The following is an 18,088-nucleotide window of genomic DNA, read 5'->3' as shown; positions in this document are numbered from 1 at the left end:
TTAGGACCACATAGAAGGAGATCCCCCTACCTACTACTTTCACTGGAGAGCTGGGGGATTTTTCTTTTGAGCACCAGTATGTTTTTTGTGTGACGCAATCATAAAGGGGTTTTAAAGGCTCAGTTCCTTGTGATTTCTTTTAACAGGGTGTCTATTTCTGGTAAATGGGAGGTGGGGAAACGTATGACATCAGCCCTGTACAACAATGTAGACATGAATGGAGAAACACGTTTTGAAAGGACCAGAACCAGGCCCAAGATAAGGCCTTCCATCTTCAGGAATGTGAAGCATCCAGATGGACATGGGGGGTCTGCGCTGTACACATATCTGATTTATCTACACAACTGGTTGATGGGAGCTGTGAGGATTTAAAAAAAAACTTCCATAGAAACACATAACAAATCCTGGAAATTCAATGAATAACACTTCTCCAGCTCAGGAAACACAGCAGAGCCAAGCAGAGCAAGTCATAAATAAAGTGTCCTCCTCCTCAATTTTAAATATCCATGAGAAAATGGGAAGGTCTGCTCTGAACTTGCGCAATTCTCAAATATCCATGTGCAATCTTCTCTACTCTGCGTCTTTATCTGACACAGTCCCTCCACCGCCCCGTGGTAATACGAGGGAGCCCTGAGGAAAGATTACTCATTGTACTGGCACTGCCTTTGGGAGGCTGATGGAATTTTACTGAGGGAAATATGTCATGCTGAGCTTCACAGCAAGCTGTAAAGGATAAAGGATCCCCATTGAACCATGTAAACGTTTTGGAGTTACATTAACTCTGCATCTCCTAATATTTATTTCAGTATCCCATTCAGGAAATCATTCAGGCACATAATTATGATTGACTGTTTATGCAGTCACTGATAATGTCCTTACCCGACGCACAAACACTGGTAAACATCCCAGTCGATTTACACTTATTATCTGCCGGTGTTTGGCTGTTATGGCAACACCGGATGCTCGGGGTTTAGAGAGAGAGGCTGGAGAAAAGGGGAATAAAGTATTACATCACAGCTTTCATGGCGAATTCAAACCAATGGCTGGAGGTGTCCTTGTAAGGATACTCTACTCTAGTGAGTTTGCAGCAGTGTTCCTGGAAAAAAAAACTATGGTACGGGAAATGTGTAACTTGCCATTGACCTTTCTCTTCCCTTTCCACAGAGGAAAAGGAAAGCCCTCTGTCATGGAGATAGATACCAATATCTCCATTGAACAAACAGCAACTGGAAATCACCCCCTGGAAAAAAGGGCCCCTTATCTTTATAAACAGGGCCCTTGCTGCTGACCGCTGGGCTCCTGAGAATAAAAGCAAAGTCTTGACTTTGCCATAACATGACTTACTTGAAATCAGGATGTCATCCATCCCATTAACTCGATAAAGCATAACAAACCTATGCATCCGCATGTTGGATTTCATCATCCAAATTGAATATGGCTGTCCTTTAAAATGCCCTTCATTTTGCACAGAGTACACAATTACACACACAAATGAAATGGACATGCATGCAGAAGGCAGAATCTCTCACACACACACACACACCACACACGCACACACACACACCACACACACACACACACACACACACACACACACACACACACACACACACACACACACACCAAACTAAGCACAGACAAGGCAGCATGGATCTGCAAGCTCAGTTCAAAACAATCAACTGTTTTCTTGCTGGTCGAAGGGGGTGGCTGTTTCTTAGTAAACACAGTAGCAACATTGACCCACTGACCACTTGCTCCCAGTCAAGCAGCAGCACAAGTCATCATGATAAAACCATCTGGTGTGTTATGCAGAATATGCACAATGACAATCTCATGGAGTTTGTGCAGGTTTGTCTGTCTGCTGCCTCCACTTTTGGCTCTGAACACACGCTCCGCACATTCTGCTCCTGATTTCTCTGGTGAGTATATTTTGACATTTATTATTGCTTCAGTAAGGGAAACTCAAAGTGCTGATCTGTCACATTGAAGTGGTGCAGACTGTTTAAAGGAAGCTGCCAAATGATACCGGACATTCTCTGATTTGTCTTCTTCTCATCCTGCATTCCAAAACAGCTGGAAGAACTCACAAAAACAAAAACACAAAAACAGAGTTTTAGAGGCTTTTGGACCTGTCCTCCTCTTTATCCTTATAAAATCACCCAGAATAAGATCCTGTTGAACCATTTCAACACAATTAAGAAATGTCCTCCCAGACTGTGGTAGTTACAAAGCAGCAAGAAAAAATACAATTGAAATTTAGTCATTTGCATGAATAGTTTTGGTGAACATTGTAAATGAAATCCCTGACAGGTCTTGGATATTATAGTAGTGATGATTTGTTTTTTTAATAACAGGCAGCAATTGCTTGCAGGGGTGACTGAGGTAATCATTGTCAACATCACTGGCCTGATTATTGTGGTATTTTTCCCTATCTGACCCTGACAGGGATCTGTGTGTTGCTAAGAGAGGCTTGATAATAGTTCATTGTAAGTGAGTGCTTGGTACTGCCTCTGTTTCACCCTAACGCAGCCTCTGAAGTGCACACCACACAGCAGAACTGGTCAGGAAGACTCAAAACACACACACACACACACACACACACACACACACACACACACACACACACACACACACACACACACACACACACACACACACACACACACACACACACACTGCTTGGCATCCTGTGCATAAATTGTATAATTCCATTATAATTCTGTTATCCTCTTTCGATGTTGTATTCTGTAAATTGTGTAAACACAACATCCATTGCATGTTGTCTGTCTTGGGAGAGGGAGCCCCCCTCTATTGCTCTCCCTGAGGCTTCTTCCTATTTTTTCTCCCTGTTAACAGGCTTTTTTTAGGGAGTTGTTCCTTATCCGATGTGAGGGTCTAAGGACAGGATGTTGTGCTGCTGTAAAGTCCCTTGAGGCAAAATTTGTAATTTGTGATATTGGGCTATACAAATAGAATTGACTTGACTTGACTTGACTTGACTTGACTTCACACACACACACACACACACACACACACACACACACACACACACACACACACACACTCACTCAAGAGGATCAAGGACAGGAAGAGCATGGAGAGGGGAGACTTAACGCAATGTTTGTGTTCCGTCTTGTCACACGTGTTGTTATGTGTGTGGTCAGAGTCCATATATTGCGTTGGAGAATTGCACCCAGTGACTAGGACACCGCCCTGTTGCCAGCCGGAGCTGAATTGCAGGGAGTGGAAAATAAGCATCAAATATGTCACACTTTTTAAAAAAATGTAAAATGAAGAGTTTCTACATGTATATCAATCATCAATAAAATGGTAACTGAATTAGTCACTCATTTTCCATGCTGTTGAAAATTATTCTATTCTTCACAATAATTTGATTCAAATAGCGGACTTCTATTTAATTTATGATTCAACGTCTTTAAACATCAAGCCTATCACTTGATTGTAAACAGCCTATCATGCGATAAAGGACACAAGCACTTTGAGTGATTGGTAGGCTAGCAAAGCACTATATAAATACAGTCCATTTACATTAAACCACTCCCCTGGATATCAGATAATAGATGTTGATTTTATTAGCACCACAGTGGTATTTTCAATGCAACTGCATGGCTGATTATGGGATTAGTAAGACTGTTATACCTGCACAATGCACTTCCTAATTCTACACCTTGTCAGTCATTGGTTTTTCATCTTTTAAATTTCAACTTCGAAAGACAAAACAGTCCCCCTTTATAAACCTTCTCTGAAATGTCTCAGTGCCAAGAAGATAAACCTGTTGTTCACTGGTTAAAGTACTTTGCTCTATGTTTTATTCTCTTTCAGTGTACCTTCACACAATCCTGAAGAATCACACTGCCCATGCCTGTGAGGGTGACTCCCTTGCCATACAATGTCCCTCAAGGACTTCTGTGGCAGTCCTATCGGCATTCTATGGACGACGTGTACCCAGTCAGTATTTATGTCCTTCTGCTAACACAAATACAACCACAGAGGAGGATACTGAATGCACTTCCCAAGTTGCTATTGAGGTATACAAGGTCAAAGTGAGGTGAATGTTACAGTACAGTCTGCATTTGTGGGAAAGTTAAGCTTTTTGACGATCTCAGATGCATGAAAATCTTTAATGGGTGGATCACGAAATAATCGGTGCTGTGGCAGCATTACCTGTATGCAACATGTTGGGTTGTCTCACCCTTGCAGAAAGTGCAGTCAGAATGTCAGGATCGACGGGCCTGTCACATTCCTGTCATTAGTCAGGTGTTTGGACAAGATCCCTGCCCACTCACCAGCAAGTACCTCCTTGTTTCCTACAAGTGCCAACCAGGTAATCTTTACCATTCATTACATGAATAAAACATATGAGCTGGATGACAGTGACACTGTGATCCTAATTTTGTCCAACAGTTGCATAATACAGCAAGGTTGGTCATTCACATTATCCTGTTTAAATTGTTATAGTGTATGATTAACATGGCTGATTTGACTGTTTGTGCGCTTACTTGTCATCTTTTTCAGAACACCACCGTACTAGGTTGGTGTGTGAAAATGAGCGCCTGAGGCTGATGTGTAAGAACGACACTGTCCTAGCTATATACTCTGCCACGTTTGGACATCTGCTGCACGGCAGCCCCAACTGTCCTCAGGAAACTCTGCCACAGACTGACATGGGTCTGAAATGTTAAACTTTAACACAACCTAGTGGTCAGATAGTAAAAACAAAACAGTAATACAAGCAAAACAGTAATACAAGTTTATGCAAATGTGAAACAAGAGTAATCTTTGTGCATGTTTTAATTCAACAGATAATGCAAAATGGATAATACATCAACAGGAGCTATGCAAGGCAGTTTTCCCTGTGCAAGAGATATCAATTCTCTGAATTTCTGAAGCCAGGCTTTTTAACAACTTTAAGGAGTCATTGCAGTGCTCTGTTTTGAGGGCCATGTTATAATATTCCGACCTACATTTATTTTGCAGAGTGTCTGTCCCCCTCAGCCCTGAGGAAGGTATCACGCAAGTGCCATGGCAGGGCGAACTGCTCAGTTGTGGCAGACACTCAAACCTTTGGGGACCCCTGTTTTCCTGGGACAAGGAAACACCTTCGGGTGTCCTTCACTTGTGGTGAGTAACAAAGAAGTAGGTTGGGAGGAGAGCTACCATAAATTGATAGTGCCTCTATAAAAAAACAGAGTGCTCTTATGGTGACGTGGACTGGTGTAGTCTCCTCGAAAGAATACAGACTGTTTTGATTTCCACTTAACACTGACAGATTCAATCTTATGCAGAACATACTGTATCGCTCATAGGTTGAATAAGCTTTATAGTGCTTTATCCGCCATGTGGCAGAGGTGAAAGGTGATGACCGGAGAGCTTCCTCGTATGTTGTGGAGCTGTGTGGTGTTAAGAGATTTTTGGAAATAGATTATTACAGCAATTTCTGAGATCACTGCATCCTGTGTCGATTTTGACCCAAAAGTTTGGCTTCTCAGGCACATGAGCTTGCTCAATGTGACTCATCATACAAAATATTTTATTTTACTTACGAGTACAGCAGGAAAAAACAATGCATCCTCACAACCTATATGAAAACTCTCTATCCCAGCAGTACTAGATAAAGTTTTATCTGACTGTACACTTGAGAAAGCTCTGCAATTTTTGGAACAAATCTGTAACATTTGACCTAATTTGGGAAGCTTTCTTTGACATCTTACCTTTTTTCCCTCTAAATCGTAATGGTGTAAACATCTGTAACATCTCTACCATACAAAGGTGAAGGGTGGGAAGAGAGGGTTTTTTTTGGTTGTTGTTTTGCTTTGACGGCTAATTGGCTAATTCTATTACATGTCACGTATTCCTAATAAATATATCTTTGAAAAAAAGAGTTTGGCAGTATTGTTTGGTTCAGGTCTCATGCACAAAAATCTTTCATTAACTTCTCAGTGCCTCGATATCTTCTGGCGGATGTGGGGCGTGGGTCAACAGATCCTTTCATGATCTCAGACTACACACATGGTAAGAGGCAGATTGAATACATGTAATGTTGAAGCTTACACACTGTCACTGGCTTCTGAGCCCAGACCCCTCTCACCTGCAGGAGGATGGTACACAGGCCCCAGCTACAGGCCTCACAATGTGCTCTTTACCAACTCTCTGGAGGTCTTTGAAAAAATAGTGGGTATGTGTAATGACTGGTGCAGATCTCAAACAGTGCTAACACCAGAGTAACAGGACAGCTATATCCCACATGTCAATATACTAGCAGGTCGTTTCTGTCATGCTCAAACAACCCTTGGTTTCAACAAATCAGTTGCACAACACCTGATGATCACCAATACCCCGCTTTTTGCTGTGGCAATACTGTTTCGACGTTGGTTTCAGTCTTGACCAGTGACTATCTCCCTTTCCAGGTCTCCCGGAGAGAGTGGCTCTGTACTTTGTCTCCGGCATTTGCGCCGGGTTGGTATTCCTACTCTGTCTGTTCGGCGTGCGCTCCACACTAGTGAAGGATGTAAAGGATCTGGTTTCTGACATCGGTGATGAGTTGAAAGCATCCCGCAGGCAACGCAGGGAACTCATGGAAGACCTCTACGATGATGACATTTCGGACACCTCGTCTTTCCGTCGCCTCACGCAGTCGTACCGCACGGCGGACATCTTCAGCCCGTCCACTACGACCGTGGAGATGATGGAGCGCGACACGGAGCAGACGAGGGACCGGCCAAATGGGGACGTCTGGCCGCATCGAGACTCAAGCCCTTATGCCATTCACAAGATTAAAGACTACAACACATGAGAAGCCAAATACATTAACAACAAGAACTGGAAATGCGAGCATGCACACTGTGTTATTTCGTTTAATTACGCTTCCTCATGACTGAGCTATGCATTATTCGTGGCCGAGTGGTTGCACCCTTTAATAACAAGAGTGAAGTAGCATTGGAATCAACCCAGCGATATGAACTGTATAATCTATTTGATTTTTACTTTGTTTTATCTGGTTATATGATTTCAAATGAAAGTAATATGTTTTATGCAAGTGCTAGTGTTAGTCTTCCTAACTAATAAAGATTTTGCTAATGCTGCGATAATGAATTACTATTGTAGCGAATTCGGGGGACAACGCAACCACAGGAACTGCCACGGCCGGGAAGCGAACCCGTATCGCCCGCACTGCAGGAGACATCGCTAACCGCTAGACTAAAGGGTCAGAGCCAGCGACCAGCGTGTCTTCTTATCCATCCACGTTACAATATAATATTTTAAAGTGGGAGAGGAAACGATGCATCTGAAACGACCATAAATGAACGTATCCGAGCGGGATAACGCTCGTTTTGTTACACGGTGGAACATTGAATTGACTTCTTCCTGCCGGGCTGCCTCCGATGTTATTGCAAAGCCCCGTCCACTCGGGCTTTCTGCCGATCCAGAACATGCACAACCAGTTTCCCAACAACACGAGAAGCGAGGTTGAAGAGGAGGGAGGGGCAAATTCGTAGAACGTCAGCCGTGCCGCTCTAATCCTGCAGCCGGCAAGCAAGCTCTCGGCAAACTCAGCCATGTAGCTAGCCTTGGAGCTAACTACCTAAAACTAGCTGGACTGGATGGTTGTTGTTTTCTTCTTTTTTTTTTTCAGGAAACCGACGACGAAAGGAGAGAGGGCGAAAGTGAAAGTGTCAAATAAAATGGTCACTAATGACCGAATACTTTGGGGTTTTTTTTCTCCCCGCTATTGAACGTTGAGGACCCCCGTCGGACAACAAGCTAGTTAACCAGCTAGTTTAGCATCAGCAGCCGCTCGTCCTCTTGACAGCTGTCACCCCGGAAGGCCGCGTACTGGGGCGGGGATTTAACTTTCTCCAGCGTCTGGACTCACCAGCGGCAGAATTGCTAATGATAAACTACCCTTTATTTCATATTGGTAAGAATGGAGTCGACCTTGAATTTGGGCATAAGCGACGAGAAGTGCTTGGCGATATCCTTTCCTTTTACCTGTTTACCACGTCCGTGGTATTTTGTTGTTTTGTTCTGTTGGCTAGCGTTAGCTTCTACTTGGCGTAGTTAGCTGAGTTATGGCTCAGGTAACGAGCATTTGTTAACGGTAGATAGCGTGAACTAAATATTGTTAGGTTAGCACGTAGCGCAAAGCTAGTTGCCCGGCATTTACATAGGTAACGCCATTTGTAGTCGCATAAATAATAATAGCATAAATGAATCAATCAATTAAAATCTTACTAGCGCCGCTACACATTTGAGTTTAGTATATTTGGTTACTTTTACAAATCAGAGTTTTTGTAGCCCTGCTTCTAATAATGTCATGATGAAGAGCAGTCTCTTGTAAGTTAAATACTTGGGAAAATGCAAGTTACGTTGAATACAACATAATGAGATGTATACGTTTTTTTCCCAGTGAGCTAGTAAACTGCTATAATGTACTCTACGACCCGCCTTCCTCGGTTCCATGTGCCATTAGCGTGAGACTTGCCACTTAATGTTTTAAAATTCCTTTTAATTTCATTTAGCATGACACCCTTAAATATTCTACTATTGCAGTGTCTTACAAACTAATAAGCTACTAATTGACTCTTTTTGCAGTGTCCCATAAACTAACAGTTACGATCTGCCTCTAAAGACGAGATTTTGTTGACAGTGCTTCACCAGCCAGTGTGACAATTCGGTGCTTATGATTCTATACAAGCATCTTTCATATCCTCTCTGATAATGATTCCTTGATTGTAATGCTCACACTGTAAGGGGTCACGAGCTGAGGTCTGGCCAGAAGGAACCCAGACTACTGTCACTGATTGAGCGCTCTGGAGAGTATATGTAAGTACCACAACCTGGTGACTTGAAAATTCATCATCTGCTTATCTTAGATGGTCAGAGTAAATAGATATGGTGAAATCTTACCGGTCATGCATATGTTTATAATGCGGCAGGGAGCGCATAGAGATGTTAAAAGTTCTGGTCGAGTGTAAAGGCTGTTTCTGTAATTGGTACTGTTAGAATAATACACTGGGATCATGGATATACATGGATGTACACCTTTCATTCCGATCTAGTTAGCAACTGGGGCTTATGAGAACCATGGTGATGTAAGAAAGGTCAGTTGGATTTCAGTTGGCTGAATCTTTGGGTGTAGTTATAATATGGAGACAAATAGATAGTGATGCTGTTACATTGCCTGCTAACTACTGCTAGAATCAATTACGAAAATTATTATGGAAAACCTTTCAAGAGCAAGGTATACTTTTTTTAGTGACATACTGTTGCTCAAATACACACTTAAGCGGAGTAGATGTTTTGTGCAGGATGCCTACCAACTGATGCTTGAACCTCAGACCCCTAACTATAAGGTAGTGTACTCACTATGCCATCCCTCTGCCCTTTCCTAATATCTGAAGTAGGGATTCAACTGACCCCCATGCTGAAAGCCTGAGGAGAAGTTAAACCTCAGCAGCTCCAGGGCATGCAAGGTGTTAGTTTTGTGAAAGCCATGGTTTTAACTTACACTGCTGTAGGTGTGTTGATCCATTAGTATTTGCACTAGAGATGCAACAATATCACTTTTTCACTGCCGATTCCAAGTATGAATCTTTGGCTGATACTGGTTCCGGTTCATTATTTTTGCTGAACAGTGCAGATTTAAAGCATTTATGTGGAGATCAATGGGCAAAATAATTGAGAGAATCAGTTTTTCTCCACCATCAAAGAAATACAGGCTTCCATGTGCTAAAAAAGCAGTCGATCAAGATATTTTGCCTTTATTTATGGCATATTACTCATGGCTTTTGGTATCAGATTTCAGTCTTAGGTAAAATCTCTAATACAGTACTCCATTTTAGCCTTCTATTGGCCCAATATCAGACACCAGTATTAGTGCATCCCTAGTTTATACTTGTAGTAGGCAGTGGACCGTGCAAGGGAGAGCGTGATTAGCCCCATTGCCAGCCTTCATTCTGTCCATTATCCAAGATTCCATCTCTGTCAAAGAGTGTAATGAGACTCACATGAGCACACAAGCTCTGTGCTTGGCTAACTGTGTTAAAACAACATGTGCCTTAGTTCAACTCCTGTCAGGAGAATTGTGAACAGCGAACTGGACAAGGCCCCTATGGTAGAAAGATCATGGAGGGGCAAACATTTGATTTTTTTGCCAATATTACTCCTACATTTATGTCATGATTGAAATGTATAGCACTGGACATTGTTGATAGGCCTGGATGTATTACAGAGTCATTGATGTTGTTGTCTACTGGATCAGAGAAAAAGGCCACCCCTGGCTCTTCTGGACTTCAAGTTTGTGTGACACATTCAGGCAAACAGGGCTGAATCATTTTCCACCCATCAACAGTAATCAGACTTTGTGTGAAGTGGAAGGGAAGTGGGGTCATGCAGTACAGGACTTGACGCTTTAGCCCTGGCTGGTGCTCAATCATTGTTGGAGAGTGAAATATTACTTGTTTTAGATAAACCCATGCTAGCGATTTTGTAGCTGTTCATTTTGATAATGGTCAGTTCATGCAATGACTTAAAGCTAAGCAGAATACTTTAATCAAAATTTATTTGGAACATCTCTAGCAAATTCTCTTTATCATTAGTTCTGGTAGATGAGGGTGTATTGTATTACAAACTAATCAACGAGAAACATCCTAAATCTAATAACACATACATACATGTTGCCTCTTAATGTTTATTCTAACACTCTTTGAATGGTTTGCATGAAACATCCACAAATGTTGTCTCCGCCAGGTAGATAGTCTTGAGGGAGATTATGCATTTGGTTGTGTGTGTATTTGTGTGTGTGTGGGTTTGTCCGTGGCTAATCTCCCAAACTACCAGACCTATCAGCCTAAAAATTTTTGTGCACAGTTATGACTGTATGATTAAGAACCTCTTGTGGCTGTGGTGATTCAAAACCTTCGTAAACCTTTGTTCTCGCTATCCTTGCTCCCTCTCTTAATCCATTCTGTAGCTCACTTGACCAATACTGCTCTCTATCGCTGACCGATCTAAGTCAACCATGCACTTCCACGAGTCACATCTACGGTTGACTCGGATCAGGGAGAGACACCCTTTGCTGGGCCTCTATACCCAGTATATCTTGCGGTCCGAAGATACCCAAGGACCGAGCACCATACCAGCAGAGAAACAAGCCAGCAACAGTTTTACAATTTTCATATGCTATTTCATCATTAAATTCATTTCTGAGAATTTTTGATGCGAGAAATTAACTATATATTTTGAATATTGGCAGTTTTACAAAAATTGATGGCGAATGAAACATTTTCGGAATTGAGAAGCTCCACAAACTGGTGACCAGCCGACCAGTTGTGCTCAGATCCTGCTGTTAGCTGGCCGGAGCTCTCTCAAGAGACCCGTCTCGTAGACAAGAGGCTTTTATTTCCCTGTTAACAGATGGTTTTTTTAAATATAATAACACAAATGTCAGTTATAAAATTGACGGAAGCAATTTTTAAGGCAAATTACTCTTTAAAAATGATATAAACTTATGTCATGTTTATTAATGATGATAAATGATCTGAAGTTTTGGACGTTTAGAGTCATTAATATTTCCTTGATGCGATTCATCTGAAATTTACACTGATTAATCTCAATATTTCTTAGGGTGAACTTTTTGGAGTGCTTTGTTAATGTGCTTTTAGCATAGGCTTTCAGATCGTTATACTAAAATGAGGTTTTTAAAGGCAGAAAAATGAATGTGGAGTTTTGAAATCACTCTATAAAAGTCCATCAAATAAAGTATGTGCTGATAAAACCATTTTATTTCTATCAACTGATTTGAGTTGTCATTACTGAGTGTTAAGGGGTGCTTGCATTATTCAGCAGAACTGGTTTTTGCTGCCGAGTAATGCATCCCCTATTATTTAATATGAGGTCATTATTAAACGTATGAAATTCACACTGTCGAACAAAAATGGCCCAAAATATGTGCTGGTAAATTTATTTCATTGATCTCCAGAAATGAAGTTACAGTGTGGATGCATTACTTGGCAGAGGTGTATTTTATTACCTACTGAGAATGGAGAATGAGCCGCTAAATATCATTATTTGTTTCCCTCAACTTTCCCCTTAAATTAACTTCAGCTTCGTTCCTGCCCTGAACTTGAAGAAATTATAGAAATTACATCATGTCTTGTACGGCATCAGGGGTGCTCGTCTTCTTTGGATCGCAAGGCATACTTGGTATGAAGGCCAAGCAAGAGCATTTAGTCTCTCCCAACTTAGATCGGGTAGTGACATGATCAAAAGTTATTAAATGAATTTTGATAATCCAAAAAAAATTGAACGTTATAAAGGAACAACTTCCTGTAGGTTGCAGTTAAAACAGGAAGTGTTGCATATTCTTTTTGCTGCCCAATCTGTGTCAACCGTATCAATCTGATCTGTGTCAATCTGTGTCATGCGCATGCGTGAGTGTAAATGATTTACCCAGCGTTATTATATGAAAATAGGGTTAGGGTTAGACCAAATGGTCGCATAACAAAACCTTTTCTTTTTGGAAAGTGCAAGTTCATATTGGTCGCATTTGTGCGAGGGTCCACCTAGGAGGCTTGGCATCCACAGACTGACAGGCAAAAAGTTTTATTAGGTAGCTATTTTAGCTTGAGTGCTGCATATTAACCCCCCCCCCCATATTTCCCGTTCCGTCGACTTGGGCACTGCACAAAAGTCTTATAATGCCAGGGAAAACACTGGTTTTTCTGTCTGTTTTTGCATGTATCTGTCCGCTGCTAACCTCATACTACTGGGCCTGTCAGCCTAATAATTTTTTTCTTTTCTTTTCCTTCTTTCATTTTTCACCCCAATTGAATTTGGCCAGTTGACCCTTCACTAAGGCCCACCCCCTTAGTTACTGTTGCTAAGTCTGCCAAGCTTTAACATTATTTTACGGTTAGTAAAAGTAATTACTTACCTTGGCGCAGACAAAGCTGTGCTTGTTGATCTTTGAGGGGTTCAACTGGATTTGAGGATGTCCACATAGCTTTATCTACAGCCTACACTTTTCAGGGTTTGATTTTGGTTTTGGAAAGGGGGAAAACAACGTACATCTCCTTCCAACCTCTCTGGGTAACAAGTGTCACTGTTACAAGTGTCCCAGGCACAACGTTTAACCATAACTAGCTAAAAGTCCATAAAACCAGCTCGAAAATTTAGAACATCTGAAACTTTTGCACCGGAGTCAACGGAGCACCGCCATGAAAGTGTTGGACCTCTGTCGGAGCCTGTCCTATGCTGCGCTGTGACTGGCCAGTCTGTGTTTCGGGGGCGTGGCTTAGTGAAGGGTGAATTACCCTACTCTTCCGAGCTGTCCCGGTCGCTACTCCACCCCTCTGCTGATCCGGGGAGGGCTGCAGACTACCACCTCTTCTGATACATGTGGAGTCACCAGTCGCTTCTTTTAACCTGACAGTTAGGGGTTTCGCCAGGGGGACGTAGTGTGTAGGAGGATCACACTATTCCCCCAGTTTTCCCTCCCCCCTCAGCAAGCGTCCCGACCTACCAGAGGAGGTGCTAGTGCAGTGACCAGGACACACACCCACATCCGGCTTCCCACCCGCAGACAAGGCCAATTGTGTCTGTAGGGACGCCCGACCAAACTGGAGGCAACATGGGGATTTGAACTGATGATCCCCGTGTTGGTAGGCAATGGAATAGACCACCACGCCACCTGGACGCCCCAGCCTAATAATTTTTGTGCACAGTTATTACTGTATGATCAAGGACCTCTCATGGTTGCAGTGATTCAAAACCTTTGCAAAACGTGTTTTATGCAACAATTGAGTTCTAACTCCTCAGCTGGTTTGTTGCCAAGTCTGAGCACCAGAGAAGAGGCGATACGCCTGGTGGAGATCTGCGCTCTACTGAGTGCACTCTTCTAGTTAATGCATGAGATGGGCTGTTATTTGATTTTTACGCTGTGAAATTACTGTTCTTGCTTCTTCATTAGCTTTATGTTGCAGACAAATGTATTCACCAACCTAAATCATACTATGGTGGCATAAATACTGATATTAAGTATATAGCTTATAATATGAAATGGGCATTTGTTTTCTTCTCATTTAGATTGGGCGTTTTGGCCACCCCTGATGCTGTTGTGTCTACTCCAGTACCTCAGTTGTCTATACCCATCAATAGTAATTTCCAGATAGTGCGAGGTGAGTACATGCCTTTTTCAAAATTTTAATGTCATTGTTTTTACTGCTCTACTTCGGAGTCACCAAATGACTAGGATTTTATTTTAAATCTGTGCAGATACTGCTGAAAGTGTTTCATTTTTAGACATGGAATGTTGCAGCCTTATGTAAAGTATTTGTGATTCCTGTCACACAGACATATTTGTTTATAGAGAATAGCGCACTGCTTTGCCATGGCCTATGGGCATTAGACTTCAGATTCCTCATCTCTAAGGAATGGTAGTAGCACTGTTTGCTGAAGATCATGCCACAGTGGTGCAGAAGTAGAAGTCTGGGGCTATTTCCTTTGTTCTCTGCTGCCAAGTTTAAACATTAACATGTAATAACAAGAGCCTATTGGAACCTGTTACTACACCATTGGTCTACTAGATATCTTTGAACTCGATGGCCATGCTTTTATTTTCTGTCCCTTTCTGCTGTTTTATTTCAGAGGCTGAAGAGGCTCTTCTTATTGACGTTCCTGTAGATAGTAAGTCCTTATCACTTTATCTCCTGTTTCAGGTTTGATTGGGTTTTCGTCTGGTTATTTTTTTTAAACAGAGATCCAAGTTTAAACCACAACAAATATATTTCTCCCATCCTTGCAAGCAAGACTAAAGTTTCAGGCTGCTATTGTGGCAACAAAACAAAGCTAAAACATGGCATTCATTGTAACAGAGGTCCTATCTAAGCAACTGACATTTTTAGAGCATGCTTTAAGCCAAATACCTACCTCTTTATTTAGCAGCAATAGCTGGTCATGAGTTGCTAAGGCAATCTGAAAGTATGCTGAGTTGGTTCTGTGTTAAATCACTTTTCTTTGTATCCGAAAGGCAGTCTGCATTTTTAATGTGTCTGCAAAGACTATGGCAGACATGAAGGCATCCAACTCTGTGTGTGTGTGTGTGTGTGTGTGTGTGTGTGTGTGTGTGCGTGTGCGCGCGTGCGTGCGCGCGTGCGTGCGTGCGTGCGCATTGTCTCTTAAGCCTGTGTTAAGATACGTGTCCGAGGGGAGAGAGTACCAGAGCTGCTGTTGGAACTTAAGGATGATGGTCGCACTCACACGTTCTTTTCCCAGCTGAAGAAGACCAAGCAGCAAGGTGGAGTTCCACTGTCCGTCACAGATCTAACACACCTGGTGCATTAATTATTTAATTACTCATCTAACATTTATTCACTCAAGGTGAATTACATTGCTCATTGATTTCCTGTATTTTTCTCACACACCCACACCCTGCTGGAAAGGGACCCTTTTCTTAGTTTCTTTGAGGTCAAATCCTAATTCTGAAGGTGATGGTCACTAGTGAACTTAACCAATACATACTTTAACTCGTGATATTGTTCTCTTTCTGCATTTTTATTTTTACTTTTTGGGCATTTAAGTAATGCGCTAATCCAAAAATGCTTCAAATGAGTGCAACTGTAGAATAAGTTTAATTGCCTTGATCACCAAAATGCATTACATCAACACCATGCATTACATCATGCTCATTGTCTACCAGTATGAAAGTGCATTAGGAGTCACAACCATTGTGCTTTGACTATTACATAGAGTAATCATGTGAAAAGAAAGACCAGGGGAGAATGAAAATAACAACTGAGGGGGTAAAGGTGCTATATTTTATTTGTATTTCTTTTTTTTGAGAATACCCAGTGAGTAAAATAGTGATACGCTTCAGGGTGAGAGGGGATGACTTGAGGGAGTCTTCTGTATTTTGAACTAATTTTCCTTTTTTTTAAGCTGTGGTTATTATGGATTGTCTGAAAAAATGCAAAACTTTCCCTGACACTGTCGCACCATCACAGCAAATTATTAATGTGATACTTTTTGAGAACAAGAGCTAGAGTATGTGGGGAGGCATCACCAGTGTTAATGTTTATGCTAGATGCCAAAATGAGAACCTCCATTAAGGGCAATTAGAAACACTGTCTTAAGTCCAGGCTTTGATTGAACAATGATATTTGAACCCAGAAGTGACGTATGAAAAGGATTTTTAAAGGGGGCTGATGATCTTATGGGAATGAGCTGTGTACCACTGCAGTGTCAGAACCATCTGTTCAGTTTCACATTTATTTCTAGTTAGGAAGCTTGTTGTAATGGGTTTACTGCTTATTAGAAAAACATTAACACTATACCCTCTTCAGACCCTTTATCAGCAAGCTATTTGTTAATTTCCATTCCATGAATCCTCTACATCAGAATAATGTTGTTATGCCAGGTGTTGCCTCAACCTCTGTCAAATTGTTTTACTGTATCAGCAAGGTCAATGAAGATGATCGTTTCCCATGGCATAGCAGCTTTATGAATGGATTGATTATTTTTTTGCCTTTCTATTAAGAGTGCAGTCAGTTGATCAGTCTGTTAGTCAGTTTGTTCATCACTTTGGTTGCGTGGGGTGTAAGGAGCTTTTGTATCTACAATAGCTGCTAGCGGTCTTGAGTGGGGCTTTGCACTTAGACCTACTTACAGCAATATTGCTCATGTGAAGCAGTTTTGTAATTAAAGATAAAGTATTTACAGATCATCATTTCTAATGCACTGCCACCTTGTAGCTGCCTCAAGTGTGAATGAAACCTGTTGAAGTTAATAATTGATACATCGGGGAAAAAATGTTTTACGTCAAGCGAATCCTTTTATCTAAATGCAGGGACAGTGCTAATGAAGTGGGGGAGGAGTCATCTGAGGTATGACAATAAATGCCCGCTAGGAGGACTGTAAGATTCTTCATTTATTTTAGTCGTATTTTTTTCTCTAGTTTTTGTCTTTCCTTGACAGACACAAACAAAAGCATTGTTACAGGAATATTTGTTTCACCTCTGCTGTATGTATCAAATAGTCTTCCCCTTGCTGTCACAAGAATGGATGGTTTTTGTACTGCTGCTTTGACAGTGTTTTATTTCATTTTCTCAGTTGAGTCAAAACCTGTGAAGCCCAGAGGGATGGAGCCCTTCACACCAGTTCCAAGCAGGGGGCCTGTCCCCATCCCACCACAAAGAGCAAACAAGGTTGCTATGCTGTCTGGAGCCAATCAACCCAAATCTACCAACGCAATGCCTTCCAGTCTCAACAACAGTACTAACCAGACTGGCACAGGTAGACACACTGCATACTGCACATTGTTACAGATGGGCACAGGTTTAAATAATCTAGTTTACTGTTTTAGTTTTAGTTTACTTTAAAATACGTTTCTTGTTTCAAATGAAAGGTTAGGCTTTGAAAACTTAATGTTCCTGGCAGTAGAATAATCTGCTTTTGAAACATGGACAAATCTCAGGTAGCAATTTTTGAAACTAGTCATTTGCTTAATAAGTGTGATTTAGGATAGGAAAAAACAGAGACAATGTGGATGTTGGTGTTTTTTCTTGTTTTTTCATCCAGATTGTAAAGTGTTATTTTATGATTGTGGTTAGTGTATTCTGTTTTGATTTTACTGTTTGAATCAGAAATATGAATGTTAATCAACCTCTTTCTGATGCAAAATGGCTTTCTATAAACTTAAATGAGCTTGGGTTCATGTATACTCAGAAAATAACAGGGAGCCACTTGTCTGAATTTCAGTTTGTAATTCTTTAGCAGACAGACAAGACATAGCTCAGTCACTGGCCTCAGACTTTGGCTTTGAAGACAACTTCAACCACTCCCTCAAAGTGGAGGAGAAAAAGAACCAGCAGAATCGCATGGTTGCATCAAGGGAACCTCCACCCATCCCGCCACTTCCTCCTCGTAAAGGTTCCTACACTCCCTCCAATCCTTTACCTCCTGCACCAGTTTCTAAAGAGAGAGCCTCCTCCATTCAGGCCAAGGACAACTCCTTAATCACCCCCACCAAGCAAGAGTAAGTTTTATTCTCCATGACACGTTGAGCTTGATG

At 41.6% G+C, this 18,088-nt stretch overlaps 2 protein-coding genes and 1 long non-coding RNA gene across 9 annotated transcripts in view; all 3 read left to right on the top strand.

The window, feature by feature from the left end:
* Nucleotides 1-1,780: 1,780 nt before the first annotated feature.
* On the top strand, nt 1,781-6,900 carry si:ch73-335m24.2 (protein eva-1 homolog C). The gene is made up of 8 exons (XM_056294325.1): nt 1,781-1,919; nt 3,844-4,049; nt 4,222-4,345; nt 4,537-4,689; nt 4,999-5,142; nt 5,962-6,033; nt 6,116-6,196; nt 6,429-6,900. Exons 1-8 carry the CDS (start codon nt 1,784-1,786, stop codon nt 6,812-6,814), a joined length of 1,302 nt encoding a protein of 433 aa, XP_056150300.1. The 5' UTR covers nt 1,781-1,783; the 3' UTR covers nt 6,815-6,900.
* Nucleotides 6,901-7,530: 630 nt separating this feature from the next.
* Nucleotides 7,531-14,706, top strand: LOC130130295 (uncharacterized). The gene is made up of 3 exons (XR_008812152.1): nt 7,531-7,939; nt 14,107-14,198; nt 14,668-14,706. It is a non-coding gene; the product is annotated as an uncharacterized LOC130130295 (long non-coding RNA).
* Nucleotides 14,707-15,157: 451 nt separating this feature from the next.
* Nucleotides 15,158-18,088, top strand: part of ocrl (OCRL inositol polyphosphate-5-phosphatase) — a 29,598-nt gene continuing 26,667 nt past the window's right edge. For all 7 annotated transcript variants that reach the window (XM_056299729.1, XM_056299575.1, XM_056299799.1 and 4 more), the window contains exons 1-3: nt 15,158-15,316; nt 17,128-17,310; nt 17,791-18,052. In XM_056299729.1, coding sequence (XP_056155704.1) covers nt 17,157-17,310; nt 17,791-18,052 — 416 coding nt within the window. In that variant the 5' untranslated portion in view covers nt 15,158-15,316; nt 17,128-17,156. The remainder of the gene's footprint in view (nt 15,317-17,127; nt 17,311-17,790; nt 18,053-18,088) is intronic.

The sequence above is a fragment of the Lampris incognitus genome, chromosome 1, assembly GCF_029633865.1.
Source record: "Lampris incognitus isolate fLamInc1 chromosome 1, fLamInc1.hap2, whole genome shotgun sequence".
Lineage (NCBI taxonomy): Eukaryota > Metazoa > Chordata > Actinopteri > Lampriformes > Lampridae > Lampris > Lampris incognitus.
The sequence above is the reverse complement of the archived record's forward strand: the minus strand, read 5'-3'. Positions and strand labels throughout refer to the sequence as shown.